At 36.9% G+C, this 23,027-nt stretch overlaps 5 protein-coding genes across 5 annotated transcripts; 1 reads left to right on the forward strand and 4 right to left on the reverse strand.

Annotated features, from left to right (window-relative positions):
- Nucleotides 1-4,499: 4,499 nt before the first annotated feature.
- Nucleotides 4,500-7,497, reverse strand: LOC104740746 (OPC-6:CoA ligase-like). The gene is made up of 5 exons (XM_010461430.3): nucleotides 5,648-7,497; nucleotides 5,205-5,350; nucleotides 5,045-5,112; nucleotides 4,853-4,955; nucleotides 4,500-4,748 (listed from the first exon to the last, which is right to left on the reverse strand). The coding sequence occupies exons 1-5, from the start codon at nucleotides 6,870-6,872 to the stop codon at nucleotides 4,635-4,637; spliced, it is 1,656 nt and encodes a 551-aa protein (XP_010459732.1). The 5' UTR covers nucleotides 6,873-7,497; the 3' UTR covers nucleotides 4,500-4,634.
- A 1,133-nt stretch (nucleotides 7,498-8,630) lies between these two features.
- Nucleotides 8,631-9,659, reverse strand: LOC147927974 (4-coumarate--CoA ligase-like 3). Its single transcript, XM_087483140.1, has 4 exons — nucleotides 9,454-9,659; nucleotides 9,345-9,385; nucleotides 9,190-9,257; nucleotides 8,631-9,110 (listed from the first exon to the last, which is right to left on the reverse strand). Exons 1-4 carry the CDS (start codon nucleotides 9,560-9,562, stop codon nucleotides 8,927-8,929), a joined length of 402 nt encoding a protein of 133 aa, XP_087339266.1. The 5' UTR covers nucleotides 9,563-9,659; the 3' UTR covers nucleotides 8,631-8,926.
- Nucleotides 9,660-13,522: 3,863 nt separating this feature from the next.
- LOC147927975 (uncharacterized) lies at nucleotides 13,523-14,308 on the reverse strand. Its single transcript, XM_087485962.1, has one exon. It carries the CDS (start codon nucleotides 14,306-14,308, stop codon nucleotides 13,523-13,525), a length of 786 nt encoding a protein of 261 aa, XP_087342088.1.
- Nucleotides 14,309-15,326: 1,018 nt separating this feature from the next.
- LOC104740747 (peroxisomal OPC-8:0-CoA ligase 1) lies at nucleotides 15,327-17,710 on the reverse strand. Its single transcript, XM_087483139.1, has 4 exons — nucleotides 16,388-17,710; nucleotides 16,147-16,292; nucleotides 15,816-15,883; nucleotides 15,327-15,735 (listed from the first exon to the last, which is right to left on the reverse strand). Exons 1-4 carry the CDS (start codon nucleotides 17,598-17,600, stop codon nucleotides 15,513-15,515), a joined length of 1,650 nt encoding a protein of 549 aa, XP_087339265.1. The 5' UTR covers nucleotides 17,601-17,710; the 3' UTR covers nucleotides 15,327-15,512.
- Nucleotides 17,711-19,662: 1,952 nt separating this feature from the next.
- Nucleotides 19,663-20,832, forward strand: LOC104743413 (glutathione S-transferase T2-like). Its single transcript, XM_010464501.2, has one exon. The coding sequence runs from the start codon at nucleotides 19,781-19,783 to the stop codon at nucleotides 20,735-20,737; it is 957 nt and encodes a 318-aa protein (XP_010462803.2). The 5' UTR covers nucleotides 19,663-19,780; the 3' UTR covers nucleotides 20,738-20,832.
- Nucleotides 20,833-23,027: the final 2,195 nt, after the last annotated feature.

Below are 23,027 nucleotides of genomic sequence, written 5' to 3' on the forward strand. Positions count from 1 at the left end.
GAGAGAAAGAATAACAAGATTTATAAGAGAAGAAGAAGAAATCAAAAGAGTGCTCGGAAGAAGAAGAAGCGACGAGACTAAATGGAGAAGAAAAAAACTTTTGTTGTTTGAAGGGTTAAAGGTAATTGGGCCACTGTGTTAGTTAAGCCCATTAAGTGTTGGATTTAGTGTTGCTAAAAACTATAGGTTAAAAGTTAACCTAAGTATAAATATGTTGTAAGATGTATAATTATGAATCTAAGAAAAAGAGGTTTACGAAAGGGTTGGTGGCTGCAGCAGCGTAACTTCGAACATGGTATCAGAGCTCGGTCAATCCTGGTGAATGCAACCTAAAGCTCCAACAAGTTTCATGGAGCAAATGTCAATGGAAATGAATAACATGAGAAAACAGTGCAAAATTTGTAAGAAGAGCAACCACAGTGAAGGTGAGTGTTACCTTCTACAAAACTATGAATCCCAGTTCTTTAGTAAGCAATTCAGACCAAGGAGAGGTTGTTTTGCTTGTGGGGAACCTGGTCACATTAAGAGAGAATGTCAGAAAAGACAAACACAACAATATTTAGAAGAGGAGACCGATTTATTTAGTGCAGCACTTTTAGTAGAACATACAAACAGTGATGAAATTTGGTTAATAGACAGTGGTGCCACCAACCACATGACCAAGGAAGAGAGATTGTTTAGTACAATAGACAAGGATGTCTATCAGAATTGGAAATGGAGAGAGAACAATGACTACAGGGAAGGGAAATATAGAAGTGATGACCAAGAAGGGAGTAAGAGTTATCAAGGATGTCTTTCTTGTCCCAGATATAGATAAGAATCTTCTAAGTGTTCCACAAATGACAAGAAATGGTTATAAGGTTCTGTTTGTAGAAAACAAATGCATAATCCACAATCAAGGAGGGGAGAAGATTGCAGAAGTAGAGAGGGTAAGAAATGCTTACCTGTTGAGTATGCAGTTAGCAGAAGAGAGTGTAAGGATGGCTAAAGAAGAGAATCTGTCTGAGCTATGGCATAAAAGACTCGGACACTCTGGCTTTCACAATCTACACAACCTGCAAACACATCAAATGGTCAAAGGTTTACCAAATTTCAAGGTCATTCAAGAGGTTTGTGAAGCATGTGTTAAAGGAAAACAATGCAGAGAAGAATATCCCAGGATCTTAGAAACAAAAAGTGAAGACGTCTTAGACTTAATTCACACAGACATATGTGGGCCTATGCAAACTCCATCTTGTAATGGAAGTGTGTATATACTTACATTTACAGATGATTTCTCACATATGTTGTGGGTGTATTTTTTGAGGTTGAAATCTGATGCTTTCGCAACGTTCAAGAAGTTTAAGAATCTTGTGGAAACACAAACTGGCAAAAGAATAAAGAAACTCAGGTCAGATAGAGGAGGTGAATTCAAGTCAGAGCAATTTTCAAGATTCTTAGAAGAAAATGGAATAGAGAGGCAGTTTACTGTGGCTTACTCTCCACAACAGAATGGAGTTGCTGAACGTAGAAACCGGACCCTGTTGGACATGGCAAGAAGCATGTTAAAAGACAAAGGGATGCCAGATGATTTTTGGGCTGAAGCTATATTTACCGCAACTTACCTCCAGAATAGACTCCCCACCAAGGTTCTAAACAACAAAACGCCACTTGAGGTCTGGAGTGGCCACAAACCCTCTGTTGGTCACCTTAAGGTTTTTGGTTGTGTTTGTCATGTGTGGATACCTGCACCTAGAAGAAGAAAACTCGATGACAGGTCAGAGAAGGCTATATTTATGGGATATAGCACCATAAGCAAGGGCTACAGAATGTATGTCCTAAGTACCAAGATGATAGAAGTTTCAAGAGATGTGGTGTTCGAAGAAAACAAGAGTTGGAACTAGGAAACTCAAGAAGAAGCAAAAGAGAGAACTGAGAACTCCCCTAGTAGGAAAAGCCTATCTCAGAGAACAAATGTAGAAATACAATGGAGAAATGAAACTAGTCCAGAAACTAGAACAAATATCAGAGATGAAAGACAAGGTATAAGTCCCATACCTTTTCAGTTAAGTGGAGGAGAAACTGAGTTTGGGAGCTCTTCTCGAGTGATGCAAATCATGAAACAGAAGAACAAGGGGAAGATGCAAATCATGTTGTAGAAGCATGCTACCTTACCTGGGTGGAGCCTTCAACATTTGAAGATGCTATAAACAGCAAGGAATGGAGAATATCAATGGGTGATGAAATTTACATCATAAACAAGAATGAGACTTGGGAGCTGGTAAGGAAACCTGAAGATAAGAAAGTAATCTCTGTCAAATGGTTATATAAGGTGAAAACAAATGAATATGGTCAGATTCAAAAGCTGAAGGCAAGACTGGTGGCTAGGGGATTTACTCAAACATATGGAGAAGATTATGGTGAAACGTTCGCCCCAATATCCAGACACGACACAATCAGAACTCTAATAGCCTTAGCCTCCCAAAATAAGTGGAACCTGCACCAAATAGATGTCAAATCAGCATTCTTAAATGGAGAAATCACATAAGAGGTTTATGTTGAACAACCACCAGGGTTTGAGATAGAGGGTTCAGAGAACATGGTCTACAAGCTAAAGAAGGCCTTGTATGGACTAAAACAAGCACCGAGAGCTTGGTACAGTAAGATTGACTCCTACTTCATGTCATAAGGGTGCAAGAGGAGTGATTGTGATGCAGCAATCTACACACAAGAATGTGACGGTGAAATCATGGTGATAAGCTTGTATGTGGATGATCTAATTATCACAGGAAGCAATGAAGGTATGATTAAGAAGTTCAAAGACAACCTAAGTAAAACATTTGAAATGACAGATCTGGGAAAGCTCAAGTATTTTCTTGGCTTTGAAATTACTTACACAGAAGGAGGAGTATTTCTAAGTCAAAGAAAATATGCTCAGCAGTTGTTAGAGAAATTTGGAATGGAAAACTGCAAGAGTGTCAACACCCCACTCATGCCAAATGAGAAGAGACAAGATGATGGAGCAGAACTTACCAATCCTAGACTATACCGAAGTATGGTAGGAGGGCTGTTATACCTTGCTGCAACCCGACCTGATCTAGCCTTTGTTGCATCCTACCTATCCAAGAGTCTAGCGCAACCTAAGGAACAAAACTTGCAAGATGCAAAGCGAGTATTGAGATACATTCAAGGAACAATTGACTATGGCTTGAATTTTCAAAAAACAAATCAAACAGAGCTAATAGGATTCTCTGACTCTGACTGGGCAGGCTGCAAAGAAGATATGCGTAGCACCACAGGTATGTGTTTTACACTAGGAAGTGGAATGTTCACCTGGCAAACTCAGAAACAGGACATAATTGGCCAGTCCACGGCGGAAGCAAAATACATGGCCTTGAGCTCAGCCACAAATCATGCAGTGTGGTTAAAGCGTTTGCTAGGAGAAATGAAGGTTGACACGGACAAAGGTGTCCCGATATATTGTGACAACACATCGGCAATAACAATCGGGAGAAATCTTGTACAACACTGGAGAACCAAACACATTCAGATACGTTATCACATTGTACGAGAAGCAGAAAGGGAAGGAGTGATTAACCTGAGATACTGCAGTGGTGAAGGACAAATCGCTGACATCCTCACAAAGCCTCTGGGAACTAAATGATTTGAGGAGCTAATCAAAACTTGGAGTTATGCCAAACCCCACCAGAAAAGTCACTGCCGAGGTAAACGTTGCACAAATATCTCAGACTGTTACAAAACTGCATGTGAAAAGATTGAAACTGAACCAAAGGAATGAGGAAAAGCAGAGGAAAATTGAGATCGAGAACAAGGTAGAGAAAGAAAAGGGTACAGAAAAAGAGGGAGACCTCACTGAGAATAAGTCGATGAGGGAGATGTTGCCACTGAGTTATGTAGACGTTGTAAAAGGGAAATCCATGCCTGGAGAAGAAAGTAACAAGAAGCATCAAGGAGAGATGAGATTCAAAAAGGCAATTTCGATTTTGGGGATTAATCAAGGGTTTGAGAGGGAGTGTTGGAATCAAACCTTGATTAATGCTCAAACTTGAAAGAGAGAAAGAATAACAAGATTTATAAGAGAAGAAGAAATCAGAAGAGTGCTCGGAAGAAGAAGAAGCGACGAGACTAAATGGAGAAGAAAAAAACTTTTGTTGTTTTAAGGGTTAAAGGTAATTGGACCACTGTGTTAGTTAAGCCCATTAAGTGTTGGATTTAGTGTTGCTAAAAACTATAGGTTAAAAGTTAACCTAAGTATAAATATGTTGTAAGATGTATAATTATGAATCTAAGAAAAAGAGGTTTACGAAAGGGTTGGTGGCTGCAGCAGCGTAACTTCGAACAGAATGGTGAAATCCGACTCAATAATCTTGTTTGGTATTAGATCGTAGTTGAGATGTCTAAGCAAAACACCTGAATTTGAAACTCGATCAAATAGATAGATCATAGATTCCTATATCCGAATAATCAAAAACTAAACCATCAAAAGGAAACACCAATTAGCAAATTGTCTCAAGAGTTTGTTTTATATGAGTATCCTTTCAAATGATTCAATATACAACATATGTTTATGTATATTATATTACACTTGAAAAAATACAATACCATCAATGAAACTAGGATGTAGCAAATAGCTTTCAAAGTTTTGAAGTTGCCAGTTTGATTAGGTCTTTGCAAAGTGTTTTGCCGGATACGGTCTTTGGTATGGAGTTAATAAATGCAACCTTTCTTAACTTTTTATATGGCGCCACCTGATCATCAAATTATTTACCACCCAATATAGTGTAAGTTAAACAATCGAAAATAAAAAAAAGATAGAAAAGAGAATGGTATTGTTTTGTGATTATAGAAGCACCTGTTTAGAGATGAAGTCAATAATTTGTTTCTCGGATAGTTTGCTCTCGGACATTCGCACCACGTAAGCCATCGGATATTGTCCCGCTTCTTTGTCCGGAAACCTTTTGCGATACACAAAAGACATGTTGCATTGATGTTTCAAAGGCAAAAATTATTACGGTTGAAATTGAGAAAATAAAAGGTTACGTACGGGATGACGGCGGCATCGAGAATGTCTGGATGAGTGATCAAAAGAGCTTCTAGTTCAGCTGGAGGCACCTGTGTAATTATCATTTATGTTAAACAAACGTTAGCTTTTTATATTAAAATTGTATACCATTGATACGTAATAATGATAGATTCTTTTAAACCTGATAGCCTTTGTATTTGATCAGTTCCTCCAGTCGATCCACAACAAAAAGAAAACCATCGTCATCAATATAGCAGAGATCTCCAGTTTTTAGCCATCCTTCTACATTAATAGTTTCATTTGTACCTTCTTGGTTTTTAAAATAACCTTTTAAAAAACAGATGAAAATAGAAAATATAGACGTCACTGCCATGTCATTTATTCAATTCTCTCATAACTAACCTTTTCAAAGCTACAAAATTTCTATATAGCATACAGAACAGAACACCATATTAATTATTCCATTATTATAGTAGTAATAAGTCTTTTGCTACCTAACATTTTCAGGTGTCCACGTCACGAATATTAATCATGTTACGATGTACGAGGTATGCAAACCTGAAACCTCAATTACTCATTTTTAAATCCAAAAATATTATACTAACGCATAACGTGCTGTTTTACCTTTAGAAATTGAAGGGCCCTTGAGCCAGAGCTCACCCGTTTGATTAACTCCCATGACCCTACCCGTATTAGGATCCACGATCCTCGCTTCCACATCAGATGTCAACGTCCCGGCCGTGCCGTATCTCCGAGTACTCTCCTCTAAAAAACCCGTGTAAGCCCCTCCCCCGTTCGATTCCGTCAACGCATACCCCTGGTGTATATCAACCGATGGATATTTCTCTAAAAACCCTACCGTAACCTCCTTGCTCAACGGCGCTCCACCACACCTCACCGTCCTCAGTGAGGTCAGATCGTACTTCACCTTGATCATATCTGCACCGTTTATCATAGCTACTAAAACCGGCGGCGCCATTACTAGAGTCGTGGCTTTGTACTTGTCCACTGCATCTAGCATATCGTGAAGCTCGAATCTCCGAAGAACCACCACCGTCATCCCCAAAGCTACGGTCCTCATGACGTAGCCTAGTAATCCAAAAGTGTGGGTCATTGGAACGGTGCATAGGAATATCTCGTCTCGTTTCGATTTATCCGAGAGGTGTCTCGCCACGTGAGCGGTTAAGTTACCGTGAGACGAGATCACTCCTTTGCTCGGTCCTGTGGTCCCCGACGAGTAAAGGATCATCGCCGTGTCGTCCTTGTTGACTCGGTCTCTGACTCGTTTACCGCTCGGTTCTTTCTTCATCATCTCGCTTAATATCCCAACGACTCTTGATCCGCGAGCTGGTTCCTCTCCGTCTTCGTCCTCGGTGAGTACAACGGAGATAGCGGCGGCGAGTTTGAGAGCCAGCTGGCGCGTGGTGAACGCCAGAGTTGGGTTGCAGTCGGCGATCTGTTTAGAGATTTCACCGGCGGTGTTGAGAGTGTTGGCGGTGGTGACGACGGCGCCTAGAGACATGACGGAGAGGCAGACGACGGGAATGTAGATCGAGTTTGGAGAGAGGATGAGGACAACGTCACCTCTTCGTATCCCGACTTCATGATAAAGACAGTCGGCGACGCGATCCACGGCTTTCCAGAGATCAGTGAAGCTTAAACGATGTCCCGTGGCGGCGTCGATGAAGGCGGTGGTGCCGCCGTGCGTTTGAGAGGAGATGAAAGTTGTGACGTCGAGGGAAGGATTTGGTGGGAGACTCAATGGGTTGCGTTTACTATAGAATGTAGAGTTTGATTTGCAGAAACCACTTCTTTGATCAACACTGAGAGATCTTTGAGGATATGCCATTTTGTCAAAGCGTACGTAGGCTGTGAAGTTGTGAACTATACAAGCGCAGTTTCGATAGTGGCTTTATGTAGTTAAAAACTAGCTACTTGTAAAGAGAGATACCTAAACTAGTGAAGCAGAGTAGCGTTTTATATATTTTTCCATGCATTAACCAGATCGATATATATATATATATATATATATATATATAGCGATTACTATGATATGACGAATGACTTAGTAAACTTTTATGAATATATATTTTGTCACATGCAGGAGGAGTTGAGCGTGATTCAAGATTTTGGTATGATATAAATATAAAGATTATGACGTTGGCCGACACAAAACAATGAGAATCGATCGTGATGAGTGGGAAATCTCTGCGCTTAATGTAAGAAAAAAAGAAAGAAAAAAAAAGAGAGAGAATATATGAGATGACTTAGATTGTTTTTCTACAGGAAATGTATCAAATTAATCCCCATGCCGATTTAGTAAATGAGTTATTGACACCTATAATATACATACTCATAGCTAGTTAAACTCTTTACTATGTAGAGTGTTATTGCAATTAATTGATGATTTTGCAAAAAAAAAAAAATATCGGTATCAGTGGCAAAATTAATGGACTTCATAGATTTTTTGTTTTAAAGAAATTTTCAGAGAAGTCTATTCCAGTTGAATCTCTCTCACCAACACCAGCTACGGTTAATATATCTTTGTCCTTTCAACAGCAATGTATGTATGTGTATTTCCTTCCAGAGAGGGAGTCTCTCACGTCTTCTCTACCATGGTGAGGAAGCAACCAAAGACAAGTTTAAATATCTGATAACGTTGAGATGTGTCTGTTTTTTTTTTTTTGAATATAATGTTAAATTATATTCAAGAAAAAATAAACTTTTTTACAATGCAAAAGCAAAGTCTTTTATGTGTCAGTTTTCTTAATGATAACAAAAACATTGTAGCGAAAGTGCAAGAAACTGTTGAGTTGAATGCTTCTGATTCTACGTTATATTATTTATCTACTAATCGGTAAACTATAAGACCAACTCTAACCCATCTCCATTTCTACCTCCAAACTCTATTCTGGAGAAAAACTTTCTCCAATCCCACTCCATTTCCATCTCCAAAATGGAGATCTCTATATTTGGAGACTTTTAATTCATTTCTCCATTTATCTCTATATTTGTCTCTATATTTGGAGACTTTTAATTCATTTCTCAATTTTCGAGTTGAGCTTTTTTATTTGCAAATTAGTCTTTTAAATTTATATAGATTTATATTTTATATCTAAATACAGTTAAATATTATTATTTTCTACTTAAACTTATAAATAATAATTTTAAAATTCAACAATTAATATATATAACATAGAAAATAGACAATACAAACAAAAGTACAAAATAACATTACTACCAATAAAATTTAGAACACATAATATGACTTAAACTGAAGATTAAAAAAAACTTAATACAACAAATACTAATAATTGATGAATGTTGTGTAATGTAATGTTGTTCAATAATAAATTTTAAATATAAATAACATGCTAATTTTTTTCTTTTTTGCTAAAAATAAAATAATTGGGTCAAATTTGTAATTTTAATAAATAAAAGATTATTATATAAATTAATAATAAGATATAAAAAGAATATTCTAAAAATATTCTTTTTTAGAGTCAAATATAGAGAAATAGATTGGAGTAAAACCATCTAAAAAATAGAGTAAAAAATAAAGAAATGGATTGGAGATACCAGTCTAGCCATTCAGCTGAAGTTATGCTTTTCGACAAGTGTAACAACATACTTACTACAGTAAAAACAATAATAATACACATACGCTCTCACCTAGTATGGAAGATACAAAAGCAACTTTTCGTATCCACTTGCCCACTTGCTATATATACTGTGTATATAGATTATGAAAATTGTTTTTTTATAGTATTGATATTTTCACGAAGGTGACAGTAATTACCCAATAATTTATTACACTAATTAAGATTGGATTCTTTATTTAAATCCTTGTAACAATTTTAAAGCTTGGAGTTGGTGGAAGTGATCACGAGCTTCATGAGATCCTTACGTAGAATCTTGCCTGAAGGATTCTTTGGAATATAAGACATGAACTCCACCTTTCGTATCTTCTTGTAAGGTCGTACTTGTTTCGCTACAAACTCCATTATGGACTTCTCTGTTAAGAAGCTTCCAGTTTTCCTTACAACGCACGCCATCGGAAATTGCCCAACTTCTTCGTCCGGAAAACCTGTACATCGCCAAAAACATTAATAACTCATGACGGTTTCTGGCACACCAAACGATGAGTGTACGTTGTTGTGACTTACGGGATTACTGCAACATCTTTGATCTCAGGATGAGTTAGCAGCAAAGCTTCTAATTCAGCTGGAGGGACCTATGTAATGAATAATCACAAAAAAAATTAGACATAGTACAATCACCATTTTGGTAAAAACTCATCGATAGCTATTTCTTTTGTAACCTGGTAAGCTTTGTATTTGATTAGCTCTTTCAATCGATCCACTATAAAAAGAAATCCATCATCGTCAATTTTTATAACCTCTGATATGAATTACTTTTAGTCACGGTACCTTTTGCAATGACGGGACTTTTGAGCCAAAGCTCGCCTGTTTGGTTCTCACCCAAGACTCGACTTGTATCCGGATCCACGATCCTCGCTTCCACGCCGGACGACAACATACCCACCACACGGTATCTCTGAATCTCCTCCACCGAGTCCGTCGAAGCTCCTGCCAACCTGGATTTGTGTTGGGATACAAACAATGTCCCACATCTGAAGATTAGAAAATAAGTTTCTAATATATAAGCCAAGACCAACTCCAATTAGTATGAGGCCTTTTGGGAAGGAGCTCAATAAGAAATCCGTGAGGGATGGACCACTTGGGCCCAAAACGGACAATATCATACTAATATGGGAGTTGACTTGGGCTTGGAAAACCCAACAATTGGTATCAGAGCCTAGGTCGAAAAGTGGACCTAGGGGAGTGGGTGTGGGTTCTGTGTTCAATGTGGGAGGATCTCTCAAAAAGATGACATGATTAAGGGGTGCCTCAAGAATGCTTCAGGAATAAAAAGGGGTACCGGAACCTAGGTACTTGGGGTTTCGCTGAAGAGAAGGCCAAAGTATCATGGTACACAGTTTGAGGGGAGGTTGCTCCTTCCCAAAAAGCCTCATACTAATTGGAGTTGGTCTTGACTTATATATTATGAACTTATTTTATAATTTTCAGATGTGGGACATTGTTTGTATCCCAACAATTTGTCATACCGGTTTCAGATTGATCGTTATTTATTCGTCTGATGCGTCTGAATACAACTTCCGAGGATTCAGCTGTAATCCGACAAGACGAGGAAGAGCTAGTTTCCGAAACCAACTCATACATACTACAAGAGTCATCTCAAAACTACCCCAAGAAGTAAGATAAGTCTTTGTAAGGGATTCGGTCTCTGTATTCAGGTTAAGATATAAGGAACAAAAAATTTGGGTTTGAGCTTAACACATGTCCTTAAGAAAAGTATTTTACTCACGTTGATTGTTTTTCTATACGGGATATTATTACATTCCAGAAACGTATCAAAATCCCATGCCCACTGGAAAATGAAATATTGACACCTTATATAATAGTTAAACGACTCTTTTAGTATAACCACAAATTGCGAGTATATGTAACTTTTAATGTTAAACAGGTTTCAGTACCAAACAACACATTTGTCCATACGAAAACGTGAAACTGCCAGAAAAACTCCTCCTATAACTTCAAACTATATCAGGTACATCTTTGCATAGGACATTTGTTAAAATGGTGCAAGAGAAGTTAGGTGTAGGGTAGTATCCAAGTTCTTTTAGCTTTGGCTGGTAAATTCATTTGTTTCATTGTCTCTGGCCCTGATTAGATATTTGATCATAAACATTTTAAAAAATAGACTCTAATTCAAATAAACAATAACGTTCTCGACATGATCCATTAATCCATTAAAACTCAAATTATTGGATTGGTTTGGTTTGAGTTGATCCATAATTTTGGATCCAATTTGACACCCCTATTTATGTATAATCTTCTATGTTTTATTTCAACGCACATGGATGTATTTATAGACATCTATATTAACATTTTTGAAGTACATTTTGGTTTATGCCCTTTAAGTTTTAATTATTTAATATTTTTTTTACAACATTAACCCCTAAAACAATTCCATAAATAACATTGCAGAGAAACTCAAATACTAAACTTTCTTAAATTGACCAACATTTGTTACATTTATTGTCATAATATCTTAACAACATCTATACATTCCGATTTTTCCAAAAACAACTATACCCATTAAAGTTTTAAGGGAAAATTATAAATAAAGGATTTTTTTCTAAAAATTTGGCCATCTACACTTTTTTTTTTAAAATTGTCAATTGTGACGAAAATGCCCCTACTAATAGAAATAGTAGGTTTTTAGGAGTTTGAACCAATAAACAAACAGAAAACCTATGTTAGCATACAACTGTGTAAAAAAAAATTTGAAAAAAAAATGTTTTGGATGTCAAAAATCAGTTTGTAATTTGCTGATTTCTGGTCTAAATTGTTTAGAATAGACTTTCTACGATTTTTTCTCTTTCTGAAACATTTAGATTGTTCATTCTACAGTTTGTACATGTTCTACGAAGTTTAGACGGAAAATTTGTTCTAAAAATTTCAGATTCTGAATTTTGTATGTTCTACAAAATTAAGAATATGAATTCTACGTTTTTCTTCATTCTACTTCAATTTAGAATTCGTTTTCTACGTTTTACCCTATATACTAAAAGAAGTAGAAGATATATCATAGAAATTTTAGAATTTGTAATCTGTAAACCTTAGAATACCCTTAAAATAGAAAGAAAATAAATTAAATAAGGAAAGTGACTATTTTTTAAATATTTTTAATTTATGGTTAAAATTTCGTAATTATTGTTTAGATTTGTTCTAATAAATTTTAGAATACATATTATAAATTATTTAGAAGCTAAACAAATTAAGAAAAATTGACATTATACCTTAACGTGATCGGTCACCATCTCTTCCACCTTCCACAAAAGCTTTCACTTACCTGTTTATGATATAAATCTATGTTACTTGTGGTGTATGGACACTGGATGCCAAGAAGAAGTGGAGATTTATTGATGATGAAGAAAAATGTGCTAGATTACTGATTTTGCAACCCACTACATCTCTTGAAGAGTTGAAGGTGATGGTTTGAGAAGACTATGAAATAGAGCAAAATATGTTTGATGTGGAATTCAGTTATCTACCCACAGAGGTTAAAGTTGATTGTCCTCCTGTTGTATTGACAAATGATAGAGGTATGAATAATTTTCTTGCATATCTGAAAAAGATAAACATGATTCGGTTGTGTGTTACATTCAAAAGAGTAGTTGATGGCGATAGGAGTAAAGTCCAATTCGATCTGAATAAGTTGCCAGTTGATAGTAGCGATGGTTGTAATGTGGAAGTTGATGTGGGAAAATCAGTAGGTATTATTTCAAGGAATTCACCTAAGCCGACTAATGATGTATTAGAAAAGCCTACTGATGCTATTCTTGGTGATGCTGCTGGTTTAAAGTTGGAAGATTCAATGGTAAAAAATGGTGAATATTTCAGCAGTAAGGAAGCTTTACAGGCTACTATGGAAATGTATGCAATGAAATATAACTGCGACTATAGGATTACAAAATCTGATAAGAGATGGTGGTGTATACGCTGCATTGATAGTGCTTGTAATTGGCGTCTCCGGGCTGAGTGTTTATAAGCGTCTACATATTTCAAAATCAACAAGTTTGTGGGTAACCATACATGTGCCCCTTAAAAAAAAAACTCATTTTGTAGGACTCCATCTGCAAGAACAATTGGACATCTCATTAAGCAAAGCTATGAGGGCGTGAAGGAAGGTCCTAAACCGAATGATATAGTTAATATTATTCGTTCAAGGTACGGCTGCGAGCTAACATATCACCAAGCTTGGGAGTCTCGGGAGTATGCAGTTAACGAAGTTAGAGGAATTCCTGAGAAAAGTTATGCTAAGATTCCAAAATACTTGCACATGCTACAAGAAGCGAATCCTGGTACGTTCAAGAATTATGAAATTGACTTTGATGGAAGATTTAAATATCTATTTATTTCTTTTGGTCAATCAACAAGAGGGTTCTACAAGTCAATGCGGAAAGTGATAGTAGTTGATGGTACATTTTTGAAGAATAAATACAAAGGGGTTCTCCTAGTTGCTACAGCTGTAGATGGTAACTCCAATTTGTATTTGATCGCATTTGGAATTGCTGATTCTGAGAATGATTGTTCATGGGAGTGGTTTTTTATGCAACTTAAGATGGTTATAGCTGATGAAGAATGTTTATCATTTGTGTCAGATAGACATACATCGATTGCTAAATCAATTGGAAACATCTATCCATTGGCTAAACAAAGCTTCCAAGTTGTCCACTTCACAATCTTTAATTTCATCACCCCTCAAATATTCAATGGACTCCAATACATCAAAGTTTCAAGTGGAGGAAATGCATGGATAAACAACATCCTGACAAAACAATAACAAAGAAACCAATTCAAAAAAAAACTCAACGTATTCGAATTTAAACTTAAAAGAAAAAAGAAGAAGTCAACTGACCTTGTTTCCAATTGATTTCTCTACAAGGAGGAGCTCATCATATGATACTTTAGCAGCACCTTTCCAATTAGAGATTCGGCTAACTGTAATCTCTGTGTCAATCTTCTCTCCCATAAGTTGTCCAATGAGAGGAATGGCTTCCATAACCCAAACTTGAAGAGCATATGAGAAACCATTGAGGATGTAACTAATGTGGTTCTTCAGTTTCTTTCTTGCTTCCACTATAGAGCTAACTAAATGGTCAAAAGCTACAAGACCCCAAGGATAAGTCCTAACCTTCTCTAGATCCATGACCAGCTTGATGTATGAATGTGGTATAGCTTTCTTCTCATCCTTAGCCACTACCAACCCAGCAATCACACAAACATACACAAACCGAATTCTATCTTCTTTTTTTCTCCACGATGGAGCTGCTTCAAGGTGGGTCTTCATCAAGTTTTGAATGGTAATGATACCACCTCTCTTCAACAATTTGCTCCAAAACCCATTATCATTTGTCCAACTCTCTGAATCATGACTGAAATCGGCATTGTACTTAAGACCAGTAACTACATGGAATTCTTGCATTGAGAATCTAAGCGGCTTCTTACCAAACACAAACCACAGCTCATGTCTTCTCTTAGTCACCAACTGCCTACACATGATGTTGTGTATCAACCGAGCTGAGTACCCAAGACCATTCTCATACAATGCAAATACATATGCGAAAACTGGATCACCCTTCACAATCTCATACTCTTCTGGTAATGCCTTTTTGATTTTGTGTAAGATTGACATTCGATGGAGAAAGACGACGGTGAGATGGTCAAGATGGAGAGAGACGACGGTGAGATGGTGACGATGGTGAGAGACGACGGTGAGATGGTGACGATGAGATGGTGACGATGGTGAGATACGGCGGAAGGGTTTTGTCTCGATTAGCCCTTTTGGAATTTTTTTTTACCGTAATTGGTTTCTTACTTTGTCGAGACAAAGTGAAATTTTACTTAATTTGTCAAAACCCAAAACAACAAGTTAGGCCCACTCGATGGAGCCCCAAAACAACAAAATTTATCAGAAAAAATAATTAAGGGTAGAATTGGCTATTTTCGATTAATAAAATCTATTTAACCAAACTTTTATAAAAAAAGTGTATATGGCCAAATTTTTAGAAAAAGATCATTTATTTATAATTTACCCAAGTTTTAATCCATTAAATCTCTAAAACTATTTTTATGGATGCTAGAATCTCTCAAATTTAAATGATATACAACAGATTTTCCATAACAAAAGTTTACAATATCCATAATTATATTAACATTAAATATAAACCGAAAATCCGAAAATCCAATTATAAAATTTCACATTAAATATGTTGAAAACCCCCATATAATTTGGTTTATTTTTTATTTTTTGAGGAATTATCAATAAAATTAAAATTCTATTAATTATTATAAACGATATATATTGACATGGAAAAATTATAAACTATATAAGTATGCTAATTTGGTAAAACAATTAACATAATTAAACTTGATAAAAAAACTTATTTTGATTATTTATTTTTACGCAAAAATTTATTTTGATTTTGGTGAGACGGGTTGCATTAATCCTATATAGGAAGTTAAGTGAAATTATTTTTTTTTAACACTTTTAGATGTGTACCAGAAGATAAATGTATTACTAGACTATACATATACCACAAAGGTTAAAACCTTGAAAACACTACAAAAATCCTATACTTTGAATATTTATATCAAATACCTGTAAAATTTTATATTTTTTACAATAAAACATTAATAAAATAACAAATAAATACAATATAAATTTAAAATTTTTAAAATTAAAAATATTGTCCCGCGGTGTAAAGCGGATTAAATCCTAGTTGTTATCTAATATTTGTTTCTTTTCCACAAACGTAACAGATTTACTACAGTACAAACAATAACAATACTTATAGCCTCTCATTATTAGTCTCATAAGAAGATATCATAAGAAAATATCAAAGCTTGGAGTTAGATGTTGCGAGCTTGATGAGATCCTTGCGCAAAATCTTGCCTGAAGGGTTCTTTGGTATGGAAGATACAAAAGCCACTTTTCGTATCCTCTTGTACGGTGCTACCTGTTTGGCTACAAACTCCATTATCGACTTCTCTGATAAGCTGCTCCCAGTTTTCCTTACAACATATGCCATCGGGAATTGCCCCACTGCTTTGTCCGGAAACCTGTAAATCGCCAAACCATTATAAACTCAAGACTGTTGTTTCTGGTTAAAAGAAACACGAGAGTGGTCGTTATGACTTACGGGATAACAGCAGCATCAGGGATTTCAGGATGAGTGAGCAGTAAAGCCTCCAGCTCAGCTGGAGCAACCTATCCAATAAATCACCAAATTAAGTTTAGCACAATTTTCAACTCTTTTGCTATGAAAGAGTAATGTTCGAATATACTCAATCTCCATCCAAACAAGCTTATCATAACTCAACACACAATCATACTTCCAGGCTCAGAAATTACTTATTGGTTCAATCGAACAAACGGTGTCAGGTTTCTAGCAATGATTTGGTACATCAATTATGCTGAATAAGAAGAACACTATCATCTGTGGTTAAATGCGTATTGTCTATCTTATATACCTGGTAGCCCTTGTACTTGATCAGTTCCTTTAACCGGTCAACCACGAATATGAATCCATCTTCATCGATATAGCAGAGATCACCAGTTCTTAACCATCCTTCAGAATCAAGGGTCGAGCTCGTAGCTTCCTCATTGCTGAAATAACCTACAACGCAACAAACAACACACAAAAAAAACATCAATCTCGGTGCTTTGATGATCTCAAAAACTTAGAATTCAGAATCCTTTACAAAATTGTACCTTTCATTATGGAAGGACCCTTGAGCAAGAGCTCACCGGTTTGGTTCGGTCCAAGAATCTGACCAGTAACCGGATCCACAATCCTCCCCTCCATACTCGCCGACAATTTCCCGGCGGTGCCGTACCTCCGGCTTTCCTCAACAGTATCCGTGGAAGCTCCAATACCCGTTGACTCAGTCAACCCATAGCCTTGCATAATCTTAACCGTCGGATACTTCTCCGCGAACCCCTCAGTCACCTCCTTGCTCAACGGAGCTCCGCCGCACAAAACAGTGTGCAGGGAGCTCAAATCGTACTTAGCTTTGATCTGATCCGCGCCGTTGACCATGGCCACAAGAATCGGAGGCACGAGAGGCAGAAACGTGGCTTGATACTTCCCAATCGCAGACATCATCTCGTGCATCTCGAACTTGGAGAGAACGATGATCGTGGATCCGTAAGCGAGAAGACCAGTGGCGAACGCGGCTAAGCCGTAGACGTGAAACATAGGAACGGTGCAGATGAACCGTTGCTCTCCTTGCGACCCATCATCAGATCCGAACCGGTTCACCACGGTTTGAACCATCGCGATTAAGTTACGGTGAGACGAGATCACCCCTTTGCTCATCCCGGTCGTTCCTGAAGAGTAAAGCAAAGTCGCCGTGTCGTCCTGGTCAACTCGCTCAATAACTCGGTTCCCACTCGGCTCCTTCTTCATCATCTCCGCCAATCTCCTCACTTTTCCAACTGAGCCAACTCGCTCCTCGTCCATGAGCACGATCGGGAGCTTCGCGGCGGCGGCGGAAATCTTCGGGAGGAGCTGAGACGTGGTGAAGGCGAGGACCGGGTTCGAGTCTTTAATCTGTTTAGCGATCTCTCCGGAAGTGTTGAGAGGATTCGTGGTGGTGATGATCGCGCCGAGCGACATCACGGAGAGACAAACGACGGGGAACAGAATCGAGTTCGGAGAGAGGAGAAGGACGACGTGTCCTTTTCGAATCCCCATCTCGTAGAGACAATCGGCGACTGAGTCCACGGCGCGCCATAGCTCGGAGAAAGTGAGGTTGTTACCAGTGGAAGCGTCGATGAAAGCGATACGGCCGCAATGAGCTTGTGAAGATATGAAAGTGGTGACGTCGAGGGATGGATTCGGAGGGAGTGGGATTGGTGTTCGTTTGCTGTAGAATGTTGAGTTTGAGTTGCAGAAACCACTTCGTGAATTCACTGAAGCCATTTGTTTTTCTTAGAATCTTATCTGTTGATTTTTGTTTCTCTGTTTATTTTATTTTTTTGATAAACAGTAGGACTTATTACCGTACTTGGTTTGAGAATAAGTTTGACTTTTATAGAAAAATTGTATTCAAACATTTTAAATAATTTATATAAAATTTACAAATCTTATATTTTTCAATCAACAATTTTAAAAAGTCTACTCTAATTCATTGTTATTAAACTGATGATTTAAAATTGTACTTTAAAATCTACTGTTATTTAAAACAGTTTGTGAATTTGGATTTTAATGATTTTTTAGGGATATGAGAGGATATGTTAAGTTAAAAATACAAAAATCTAAATCTCATGGTTTTAGATGAGATTTGAACGAATTTTACAAAAAATCATATCAACTTCCATAAAATCTATCAAAATTCCAAATTTTTAAAATCCTATCAAATTTTCTAAAGTCTTGGTTTCAATACATCCCACTTAAAGTTGCATATGAACACGTTCGTGTACTCTTGTTCCGACTTCCAAGATATTTCCATTTTCCAGGTCGTTTTAGTACCACGTGGAAATTATGTTGTATTCAACTTTGTTTAGTTTGACCAAAAAGAGTCTTTGAATAAGACGTGAAGTCCTTTTAGATATTATGGGCAAGATCATTGGTGACTTTAAAAGAGTTTTTAGCAAGACTCTTATTTTAATTAAAATTAAAAATAAATTAAAAATGATAAAACAACAAGAGTTTGCTCTTGTTTAGTAAGTTTTAACACAACTCTTATTCAGAAGAGTTGGTGTGCTGTCTGTATTTATTTGGTCAAATTAATTATATAAAAAATCATTTATTTTTTTTCCCTTCTTTCTCTTTCTTCTCTCCATCTGTTCCACAACCTCAAGTCAAAAGAAGCTGAAAAGCGGCTTTCGTAGCAGGAGAGAGTCTTTGCTACAAAGTTTGTTTTCTTATTTGTCTGATATCTTTAAGTTCATTGGCTTGTCTTTGTCTTTGTAAGCTCTTTTGCCGCTTTTGTTCTGTGTGGTAGTAAATGCTATAGGTTTAGTGTAGATTCTGTGTGGTATAGATACTGTTAGAGATACTTTACAAGTTAGAAACGGGATTAGAATGAACCCATACATGAACTCTCTCGGAAATTGAAAACCTCAGGTAGCCGAGGTACTTATTTTCAAGAGTATCCGTTTGAGTGGTCTTTTTGGACTTCAAACTTTAGTTTTTACAATTTACGTTAATGGCTGTTGTTGTGAGACATACATTTGAATGATCACATTCGCAGGTGTGTGTTTTGTGATGACTATAATTGTGAATTTACATTTTACAGTGTCGCAGCCCCATTTGGATACCTTTGTTGTTTGTAGAAGCAACAACTTTGTCTCCCTCAATCTATATGAAGAGTGAGAGAATTCTCTTCCCTCCTTAACCTTATTCCTCCATACCCATACACAACCTTTATTTTATCTAACTGTGGGGTTTACTATGGTTTTGGCAGAGGAGAGAGCCCTGAGACTGTGGAAATGATAGGAAGGTGATCTCTACTTCATACGCTACAAGATTGTTAAAGGAGCAATCGAATCTGGCCAAATTGACTTGATCTGAGGCCTATGATTTGAGGTTAGCTACTTGAACATTGGTGAACCTTATCAACTCCGTATCTGTCTAATCCTGCCTTTTAGCTCAGGTTCTTTCTAATGTGTACTTGTTCAGATTTATTTGTAACAATTTACTAGTTTCAAACAATTAGGAGGAAATGGATTACTAGTATGCAATGTGATCCTGATGATTTTGATCCTGATGATTTTGATTTTGTTTATATTCATACCACACTTTGGTTACGTAAGCGTTGAGTGTTGAATTGAATGTGTTTTAGTTTGTTGGTTGTGATAAATGCTTCTTAGATGATGGTTAAGTGTCTACATCATACTTAATGGCATTTAGGATGTGGTTATGGTCTTTGTGTTCAATGCTAGGTTGTTTTAGTTTAGGTAAGCTCTTTATTTTGACATTGATTGCTAACACCAACACAAACCAAAATGTTTTAACACTAACATACATCAAACATCATAAATACAAGTCTCCCTCTTCATTCCTAAATACACACTTTTACATAAATAAAAGCCTTCCTTTCCATTATCTTTCAGCAATCTCTTTCCTTTTCCTTTTAATAACCACACAGAAAAAAAGATATGGATTCACCCGATTCCATGAATCCCGATAACTCTTGCTTCATGGACCTCTTACATAGTCAAATGGGTACCCAAAATGTAGTCGCCCATCCTTACGACAGTTCATCACAAGTCCCTATTTTTAGCACCCAATGTCCCAATGATGCTCCAAGTGAAGTTGGATCCACACAAGTAGGCCGTAGAACAAAAACGACATGGTCACCAGCAGATGATGTTCTGCTCATCAGTGCATGGCTAAACACGAGCAAGGATCCAATCACTTCAAATCAGCAAAAAGGTGGAACATTTTGGTCTCGGATTGAAAAATATTTTGCATCAAGTCCGAAGGCTGCAGGTCGACCACATAGAGAGGCCATGCATTGTAAGCAGAGGTGGGGGAAGATTAATGATATAGTGTCCAAGTTTGTTGGATGCTATGAGGCTGCAGAAAAGCAGAGATCAAGTGGGATGAATGAAGATGATGTTATGAAGATAGCACTCCAAATATACTTCGATGATCATAAGGTGAAGTTCACCTTGGAGCATGCATGGCGAGAGCTTAGGCATGACCAGAAATGGTGTTCATCTTCATCTACTAGAGGGACTGCAACAACAAAAAGAAGGAAGTGCGTGGATGGCTCTGCTCAGTCTTCAAGCTCCCAACCACATGAAGAGGATGAATCAACAACTAGGCCACCTGGTATTAAGGCTTCAAAGAGTAAATCGAAAAGGAATGTGAACAATACATTAACTGCGGAGGAGCAATCGAAGGCATGGCTTGAGTTTCAGATGTTAGAACTGAAGAGGATGTATGATTTAAAGCAATGTGACTTTGCTTTGAGAGAGAAGGAATATGCATTGAAGGAGACACATAGCAAGCATATCATGCTTGAGAGTCTACTAGCAAAAGCAGAGCCACTTAGTGAAACAGATATGGCTTTAAAGAAAAAGCTCATAGATAAAATGTTTTCAAAATAAAATGTTTATCAGTTTAGTTAATCGGTTGAATGTTTTTGTTTCTATTAGTGAACTTATATGTAATCGGTTGAATGCTTTTTGTTTATATGAGTGAAAGTAATCACTTATAAGTAATCGGTTGAATGTTTAATGAAATGAGAAGTAATCACTTCTATGTTTATATGAGTGAAAGTAATCACTTCTTTGTGTTCTTCTGATCTTGACTGAGTTTTCAAAAAAGGTTTGTCTCTAATCCAAAGATCATCATCATTGAGATAGTATCAGTGTATATATATATGTTCATTGATTTTTTCTTGATGGCATTGACTCAGGGACTATGGAAAGTACTCAATGTGGGTTAAGAGTGATGAAGACCAAGATGTTGCAGATGATTTCTTTCAAGATCAAAACTACAAGACTTTGCCAAGAAATCCAAAGGACAGCTCTCCATTTTTCTGGTTTTGTTTAAAACGAATGATAGTTTGCTCTGTTTGTTTATTTGTGACATTTACCATACAATTTTAGCTAGGGCAACTCTCTCTTTTTTCTTTCTTTGTTTTTTTTGTACCCTTTACCACAAATTTTATCAACTAAAGCTTTCTATTTTTGTTTTCTTGTAACAATTACCACAAATTTATATCAAGTATAGCTCTCTATTCTTGTTTTTTTGTACCTTTTACCACAAATTTAAAGCAAGTACACTGCCCTTTATTTGTTTTCTTGTAAACTCACCCTACTTTTTTCGACCACTTGTGTATACTAGACATTTGCAACTGCATGTACACCACAAAATGTTCTATATAAGCCACACATTTTCATACAATATTTATCACGATCAATTTACAATATTCTCACAAATCAAACACTCTTTTTTTTTTCCTTTTTTCTTATCTCTCAAAAATGGCATCTTCTTCTAGAAATAATTTTGATGATATGCTAGATGATTCTATTGATCAACTTTGCAATCAAATTAGCAATCAGATTAACGATCAAATAACCAATCAAGTCTATCAAAATCTTACAATTCCTCCTGGTGCTCGTCAAAAAGCTCCAATTTCAAAGAAAAAGAGAGCATTCATTGAAAGACGACGTGAAGAAGGACACACTCTATTGTGGAACGATTATTTTAGTGAAAATGCAACATACCCTCCGCTACTTTTTCGCCGTCGATTTAGAATGAACAAGCCGTTGTTAATGCGTATTATTGATCGACTCTCCAATGAAATTCCATATTTTCAACAAAGAAGAGATGCTACCGGAAGATTCGGTCTCTCTGCACTACAAAAGTGTACAGCAGCAATTCGTATGATGGCATATGGTTTTGCAGCTGATGCACTTGATGAATACCTCCGGCTTTCTGAAACCACTGCAATTCAATGCTTGGAAAATTTTGTTGAAGGAGTCATAAATTTATTTGGAGATGAGTATCTAAGGAGACCCACCCAGAGGATCTTCAACGTTTACTCGATATTGGAGAGCTACGAGGATTTTCCGGGATGATAGGAAGCATTGATTGTATGCATTGGGAGTGGAAGAATTGCCCGACCGCATGGAAAGGTCAATACACACGTGGATCCGGAAAGCCAACCATTGTTTTAGAGGCTGTAGCGTCACAAGATCTGTGGATATGGCACGCATTTTTCGGACCTCCAGGTACATTAAACGATATCAATGTCCTTGACCGCTCTCCAGTTTTTGATGATATATTACAAGGTCATGCTCCGAAAGTTAATTACATTGTCAACGGCCGGGAGTATAATTTGGCTTACTATCTCACCGATGGTATTTATCCGAAATGGGCTACTTTTATCCAATCTATTCAGATTCCACAATGTCCAAAGGCATCCTTGTTTGCTACATGGCAAGAAGCTGTCCGTAAAGATGTCGAGCGTGCTTTTGGAGTCTTGCAAGCTCGCTTCGCCATAGTAAAAAACCCGGCTCTTATCCATGATAAGGAAACAATTGGAAAGATAATGAGAGCGTGTATCATACTTCACAATATGATAGTAGAAGACGAACGAGATGGGTACATGCCGTTTGATCCAACAGAATTCGCACAAGTGGAAGCAAACAGAACTTCACAATTGGACTCCACAGTTTCAACTGATATATCATCAAATGTCAGCAATTTGATGACCATGCTGAGCAAGCGGAAGGAAATTCGTAATCAACAAAAACATCAATAATTGAAGGATGATTTGGTTGAGAATATTTGGCAAAAGTTTGGCACAAATCAAGATTACAACTAATCTTTTTCCCCATTTATGATTTCTACTTCTATTTTAATATGCTTTTATGTTTTGAATGTTTA

This window comes from Camelina sativa, chromosome 14, assembly GCF_030686135.1.
Source record: "Camelina sativa cultivar CO46 ecotype springtype chromosome 14, ASM3068613v1".
NCBI classification, from domain to species: domain Eukaryota; kingdom Viridiplantae; phylum Streptophyta; class Magnoliopsida; order Brassicales; family Brassicaceae; genus Camelina; species Camelina sativa.

Bases quoted from the DNA above. Each gene is read 5' to 3' on its own strand.
- LOC104740746 (XM_010461430.3), bottom strand. From the start codon at position 6,872: ATGGCATATCCTCAAAGATCTCTCAGTGTTGATCAAAGAAGTGGTTTC. The intron at 5,351-5,647 runs GTAAAACAGCAC...GTTTTTTAAAAG, and splicing joins GGGCCCTTCAATTTCTAAAG to GTTATTTTAAAAACCAAGAA. The intron at 5,113-5,204 runs GTTTAAAAGAAT...ATAATTACACAG, and splicing joins TCAAATACAAAGGCTATCAG to GTGCCTCCAGCTGAACTAGA.
- LOC147927974 (XM_087483140.1), bottom strand. From the start codon at position 9,562: ATGTTGTCGTCCGGCGTGGAAGCGAGGATCGTGGATCCGGATACAAGT. The intron at 9,386-9,453 runs GTACCGTGACTA...TTCTTTTTATAG, and splicing joins AAGTCCCGTCATTGCAAAAG to TGGATCGATTGAAAGAGCTA. The intron at 9,258-9,344 runs GTTACAAAAGAA...TTCATTACATAG, and splicing joins TCAAATACAAAGCTTACCAG to GTCCCTCCAGCTGAATTAGA.
- LOC147927975 (XM_087485962.1), bottom strand. From the start codon at position 14,308: ATGTCAATCTTACACAAAATCAAAAAGGCATTACCAGAAGAGTATGAG.
- LOC104740747 (XM_087483139.1), bottom strand. From the start codon at position 17,600: ATGGCTTCAGTGAATTCACGAAGTGGTTTCTGCAACTCAAACTCAACA. The intron at 16,293-16,387 runs GTACAATTTTGT...GTTGCGTTGTAG, and splicing joins GGGTCCTTCCATAATGAAAG to GTTATTTCAGCAATGAGGAA. The intron at 15,736-15,815 runs GTAAGTCATAAC...GGCGATTTACAG, and splicing joins CCTGATGCTGCTGTTATCCC to GTTTCCGGACAAAGCAGTGG.
- LOC104743413 (XM_010464501.2), top strand. From the start codon at position 19,781: ATGGATTCACCCGATTCCATGAATCCCGATAACTCTTGCTTCATGGAC.